Here is a 6,013-nt window from a genome sequence, read left to right as displayed (position 1 = left end):
TCTAAATTCAAGCCAAGATTAAGTATTATCTCAAATCAAAATATAGGCACACTCTAAGCATCCACCAAATCAAAGTCGAAGGAAAGAGGAAGACAAAATCACAAATTCTACTTCAAATTCACATGAAGAATTGAGTATATTCTAAATCTAAAAAAAAAATTACTGTTAGAATTTGGGATATTAAATTAAATTTGCAATTAGAGTGGAACATAAATTCTACTTTAGTTCAAATTAAAGTTTACTTTGGAACAAGAAAGTAAATGACTAAAATTCATTTTTTGTTTACTTGGCGAAAGTGTGTTAAACAAATAAAATTTCAAATCAAAATTTTGAGCTAAATTCTCATATTTTGATCATGATGATGCATCAAATTAAAAGAGTCAAAATCATACTTTGATTTCAAATTACATTTTTTCGAGATTCATCCACCCACATACGTGCATAAATCTCGAAAAAGGCATTGGTTGAATGAGAAATTTTGGACCGATCGCAAAGTGCTACTTCATTTACTAAGGACGAAATTCCAAATAATTGAATTCGAGACTAATTAGAAGTTGACATTTGTCCCAAATTGAAGTTGAAGACATAAATTGGCGAAGTCCGATGATGTCACATGTTTCCTTCGTAACTATTGGATTGAATAAACTTACTTCGATCCATGTCAAATAAGGCCCAAATCTAATTAGTCAAGCCCATGGACCAACCAAACCCAAGTCTATAAATTCCAGCAGAGAACTCTATTCGGAGTTCTCCTCATTTGTAGGAGTCAACAATTTTATACTCCATAGAGCTTATAGGGAATTCTCAGAAGACTCCTTGACTTCTGAAGCTGACCACGTTTGAAGACTGAAGTCTTAATTCTAAAGACTGAAGTCATTTGAAGATGCAAACATCCTGAAGACTGAAATTCTTTGAAAATACAAGCATTCTGATTATGTTTGAAGATTGAAGTCCTTTTGAAGATACAAGTAATTCTACATTCAAAGAGCCCAAAAAGAATTCATCAACAAGCAGAAGACTCTCAAGACTCCTGAAGCTGCACTCCTAGAAGATAGAAGACCCTTGAAGACACAAACACTCTTCCAAGACTTATATGACATTTTTATGTCAAAATAATAATAATGATGATGATGATACTAATTAAAATAGGTGGCATCTCTAACTTGGCTTGTTGTCCAATAGAAAAATTAAAATTAAAAATCCTTCATTCTTTGACATTTTCTCAACATTCGGTGCATTCCTTCTTCAAGTCAAGCACATCTACCCAACTGAGAGAGAATCAGAGGATCAAGTACTAGAGATCGAACCACATCAAATCAACCTCAACATCAACACCAACTCAAGTTCAACTCCACGAAACAAGTTTCTCTGGAAGCCTCGTGTGAACACACACTAATCGCCGATCATTCAAGAAGATCAACAAGCCCAAAGGCCGATCATTCAAGAAGAACAACAAGTCCAAAAAGTCCAAAAATCGATCACCAAAGATCATCAAGTCCAAAGGCGGATCACCAAGAAGATCAACAAGCCCAAAGGCCGATCAGCCAAAAAGATCAACAAGCCCAAAGGCCGATCACCGAAGATCAACAAGCCCAAAGGCCGATCAAAGATCAACAAGCCCAAAGGCCGATCACCGAAGATCAACAAGCCCAAAGGCCGATCATCTAAGAACATCAACAAGCCCAAAGGCCGATCGCCAAGAACATTAACAAGCCCAAAGGTCGATCACCCAAGAAGATCGCCGATCATCCAAGAACATCAACAAGCCCAAAGACCGATCACCAAGAAGATCAACAAACTCAAAGACCGATCAGTCAAGAAGATCAACAAAGTCAAAGGTCGATCAGCTAAAAAGATCAACAAGCCCAAAGGCCGATCACCCAAGAAGATCAACAAGCCCAAAAGTCGATCATTCAAGAAGATCAACTAGCCCAAAGGCCGATCATTCAATAATATCAACTAGTTTATAGTTTATAGTTTATTTTGAAAGCATCAAAAATAGAAATCTCGTGCGAATAGTTGTCAAATACATGAATGTTTTTATTTTAAATCATTTTTATAAACATTTTTTCACTTATAAATAATTATTTAAATATTTAGGAAGTAAATCCAAATACATCTTCAATAATTTTCTTAAAATATTTCTTTTCTTAGTCCATCCAAATTGACACTCAACTTATTATATAAATTTATTTAATCGTATATTTATCCTATATTTAATAATTGACCACCTAATTGTAGTTTGTTATTTAAAATTTTCGCAATAAAAAATTGTTATTCAAGATTTTATGAGATTTAAGGAATATTAATAATCCAAAGAATTATTTAATGAATCGCGTATCTCTCTCCTTATCCGCACGTAAAATCCTCTTCATTTTTCCGAGTGGTCAGAGCTCACTCCACCACTGAAATGGCTCTGACCATAACCAATGGCGGTGCCACCGGCGGCACCGGCGGGGGAATTCTCTACAGATCCTCCACTAGAACTCCTTCTAACCAATTCCTTCTCCGCCGCAACGCGCTCTTTCCGCCCTCCAAGGAAGCCCGCACCCTCTATGTCGTTCAGGCCAAGAAATCCTCCTTCCGAACCGGCCGATTCGACGGTAAGAACCGGAGGAGCTCGACGACAACCCAGGAGCAGGAAGAAGAAGAACGAAATCGGACGGCGGAGATTTTAAGGGACAGTCCCAACGTTGAAAATGCCGGCGTAGCCTTTGATGTGGATGAGAATCTGCCGGAATTGCCCGGGCTTCAGCCTGATTTCTGGGAGGGTCCGCAGTGGGATGCCCTTGGCTTCTTCCTGGAGTATTTGTGGGCTTTTGGCATCGTTTTCGCAGTACGATTTTTCCCCTTCCTTTAATTTCACTAATTCTTTCCTTATATCATTTTGATTGATTCTGTTGTCTGTCTTAATCTTAGATATGGTTGAGCTAAATATCCAGATTAATAACTTTATTCCAGTAATCTAGTTGCTTAAGTTGAAACATTTGTAATTAGTGGATGAGATTTTAGATAAGCTAAAGCCACTGCTCTCTAAGAATATATTAACCAGTAACCTAGCATTTTGGGGGTTGAATTTCAATCTCAAAGTTCTTATTTGTTTCTTTATCATAAACAGAACTGAACAATGATATTTAACATTGGCTAGATGTTTCCTTTTGGGTAATTTTTCTACAAAAGGATAAAATATTTTATGTTCTGTTATCCTTTTATAAATGAGTGTTTCACTAATTCATTCATCATTATAATAGCTTATTGCATGTGGGATTGCTGTCACTACATATAATGAAGGAGCAACTGATTTCAAGGACACACCTGCATATAAAGAATCAGTTCAAACTCGAGAGATATTAGAAGAACCCGAGGCATCAAACCCAGATGTGTTTGAATCTAATCCAACTGAGGTGGCTCCAAGTTTGGAATGATCTTAATATTTAGATATCAAAAACAGATTACACATCTTGGATACATTAGCATCCTCCCAAGCAGTTAAAGAAGTGCAAAAGAAACAAAGGGTACTGTGTGAATTTGTATTGGCATATTTTTCTAGGTATGTTATGACAACTTTATCCTATTGTATCTAGTTAAGATTTTGATCTTATATGTCTTAGTTTTCTTGTCAACATATTGTTTTCCTTTTATGTCTTAGACTTCTCTTTTGGAAAGATAAGGGAATAAGGCATATCTCAAAACAGAGAACCATTTTTGCTAGCTGCTAAAAGGATCGAATTGGTCGGGGGCAGATGTTAAAATGCTAAAGAAACAATGTTATTTTGTTAAACTATCTAGTAGAAATCTGATAAAGAAGAGGATCACTGCTAGCTGCTGAAGCAACCCATACATCATATGATAATTGTTTTCAATAAAGTACTACAAGAAATAGAAAAGTCTTCATAGCAATCACTACTGTGACCTGAATTCCTGCCCTTAGTTTGAAACTAGCACTGATCCTGCCCAATCCTAAACCCACAATGCTAGGTTTTGGTGTTGGTTGAGTCACTGGAGAAGCTGAAATTCACAAAAGTAGTCAGATTGTATAACATATCGAGGTTGTATTAGAACTGAACCAAAAACTATATCATTCTGATGAATATCTAAAATATACCTAAAACCGTAGCATTGCTGATTGTGGAGTTGGTGTTTACTCTAGGAGGAACATGAGAACTGGGCGGACTAGGTGGCCCAAGGAGAGCTTCAAAGGGCCATTCAAAGAATTATAAATGTTAGTGGTGAATAATAACAAATGTTAGAATGAAGAAGTAGAGAGTAGAAGAAATTTGACTTGCTTTAGGATGACAGAATTATAGTTGTACCTGAACAAATGGAGATGTTAACTTGAAGGCTACAAAGATCAGGCAGTTCTAGAGCTCTAGTAGTGTTGATAGGGAAAGAGCTCAAGGTAGTACCGTTCAACAAGAGGCAAAGGCAGGTGGGGACATTGTTGTAGAGTTGTTTCAGGTTATCACAGCATACCATAGGTGGCGTCGGTGTTACACCTTGCACGAATGATGCACATGAAGCCAATGGAAGAAGACTCGTCGTGCATTGAGCTATAGTGGGGCTTGAGAAGGTTGGATCTTGTGATATGGCAAGCGGGAGAACATGCAGGAGAAAGAGCAGGCTTAGGTATGAGATAGCAAGTTGAGGAAGGGGGAGATATGGAAGAGATGCCATGGTTGCAGAGACAATATAGTTTATCCTTTTCTTTACACTGTAGAAATAGAGGGAAAGTGCTTTGTTCAAGTGAGTTGAAACATGCAGTGTGTGCGCCATTCCACACACTTCTTGTTCTTTCCTCCCTTCAATACTTGTGAGGGAGTGCCATATCATCAACATGCTTGGAGTGAAAAACTGAGTAAAGGCAAATAACTTCAACTTTCAAGTTTGTTTTTTGTGTTTGAGGCCTTATAAGAAGGTGGGGATTCTTTTACTTGGGAATTAATGTTATTTTTTAAACCTGCATCTAGGAATGAGTTTTAAGTCTAAGAATGAAGTGGAGGTGAAATTGGAGAAGATGTTCAGGAATGAATCACATCAAAGGGATGTAGTGTGTATTTAGGGTATTTAGGTGCATTCTTAGATGCTTTTGGCGAAGTAAAAGTCTATTTAAACATGAAAGTGAGTTTAGCTTAATGATAATTAGCATATATGTTAGTGTTTAGTCAGGTGATCAAACTTGAATTTTAGTGTTTTATTAAAGGAAAAAAAATCCCAATGTGGGGACAAGATTTGTACTAAATTAAACTTCATTTTTTCTTTTAGTCCCCCCCAAAAAAAAATAATGTTTGTTTTAACTTGGATAACATAATAATAATAGTGTCAAAATGAGCATAGTTCAATTGACATAGTGTTTATACAAAATTAGAGGTTCGATTGCTTATCCCACTTATAGGAGAAAAAACATAATGATAATAATAGTACTTTTTGACCGAAATGGATAGTTTAAAGTAAAGTATTGTTACTAGTCAAAATAGTGTTTTTACTATTGACCTAGAATATCATTTTAAGATGAGATGTTCAATTCTTTGCTTCCATATATTGTAAAAAATGTTGTTACTTGTTAGAGGTTTAAATATTTTTCTTTTAGGATGTCAAAAGATATCGCAGTACTTATGACTTGCGAGTTAGATTATCAAACAATCTTGTAAATAACCATTTTGGAGATTACTTTCAAGAACATTAGGGAGATGCAATGACACTGGAAATTTATCGAAAAATGTTCCAAAGAGAAAAATGTAATAATTTTGAACTTTAGGATCATCAAGAATCCGCTAATGTCAATAAATAAATATATCTATCTTTTCGAACTTAAGGAGGAACTAGCAGAGTTAAATAGTTTAGTATCTCTGAACTTTAAATTTTGTGTTTATTTCACTTTTGTTTGTAATTGTTTCATTTTTAGTCTTTTGGTTTTAAAAAAATTAAGTTTATTTTTTTTCAACTTTTTTCGATGATTTTCATCTTTTTTATAAATAATAGTTGAATTTTTAGTCAAAATTTCAAAAATAAAAGC

At 35.4% G+C, this 6,013-nt stretch overlaps 2 protein-coding genes across 4 annotated transcripts; one reads left to right on the top strand and one right to left on the bottom strand.

Moving 5' to 3' along the window:
• Positions 1-2,340: 2,340 nt before the first annotated feature.
• LOC150031051 (uncharacterized) lies at positions 2,341-4,930 on the top strand. Of its 3 annotated transcripts, none has more exons than XR_016526222.1 (3): positions 2,341-2,836; positions 3,252-3,550; positions 4,151-4,930. XR_016526222.1 is itself a non-coding variant. In XM_090309319.1 (2 exons), the coding sequence occupies exons 1-2, from the start codon at positions 2,411-2,413 to the stop codon at positions 3,423-3,425; spliced, it is 600 nt and encodes a 199-aa protein (XP_090165445.1). In that variant the 5' UTR covers positions 2,341-2,410; the 3' UTR covers positions 3,426-3,623. The 3 variants fall into 3 exon arrangements, 1 of the variants encoding a protein (XP_090165445.1); XR_016526223.1 differs by lacking the exon at positions 4,151-4,930 and adding an exon at positions 3,650-3,712; XM_090309319.1 differs by lacking the exon at positions 4,151-4,930 and having other exon boundaries at positions 3,252-3,623.
• LOC120079950 (non-specific lipid transfer protein GPI-anchored 10) lies at positions 3,860-4,674 on the bottom strand. Its single transcript, XM_039034427.1, has 3 exons — positions 4,314-4,674; positions 4,106-4,192; positions 3,860-4,008 (listed from the first exon to the last, which is right to left on the bottom strand). Exons 1-3 carry the CDS (start codon positions 4,672-4,674, stop codon positions 3,860-3,862), a joined length of 597 nt encoding a protein of 198 aa, XP_038890355.1.
• Positions 4,931-6,013: the final 1,083 nt, after the last annotated feature.

This window comes from Benincasa hispida, unplaced genomic scaffold (genome assembly GCF_027475165.1).
Source record: "Benincasa hispida cultivar pf3 unplaced genomic scaffold, pf3_genome.v1.1 HicScf1499, whole genome shotgun sequence".
NCBI classification, from domain to species: domain Eukaryota; kingdom Viridiplantae; phylum Streptophyta; class Magnoliopsida; order Cucurbitales; family Cucurbitaceae; genus Benincasa; species Benincasa hispida.
The sequence above is the reverse complement of the archived record's forward strand: the minus strand, read 5'-3'. Positions and strand labels throughout refer to the sequence as shown.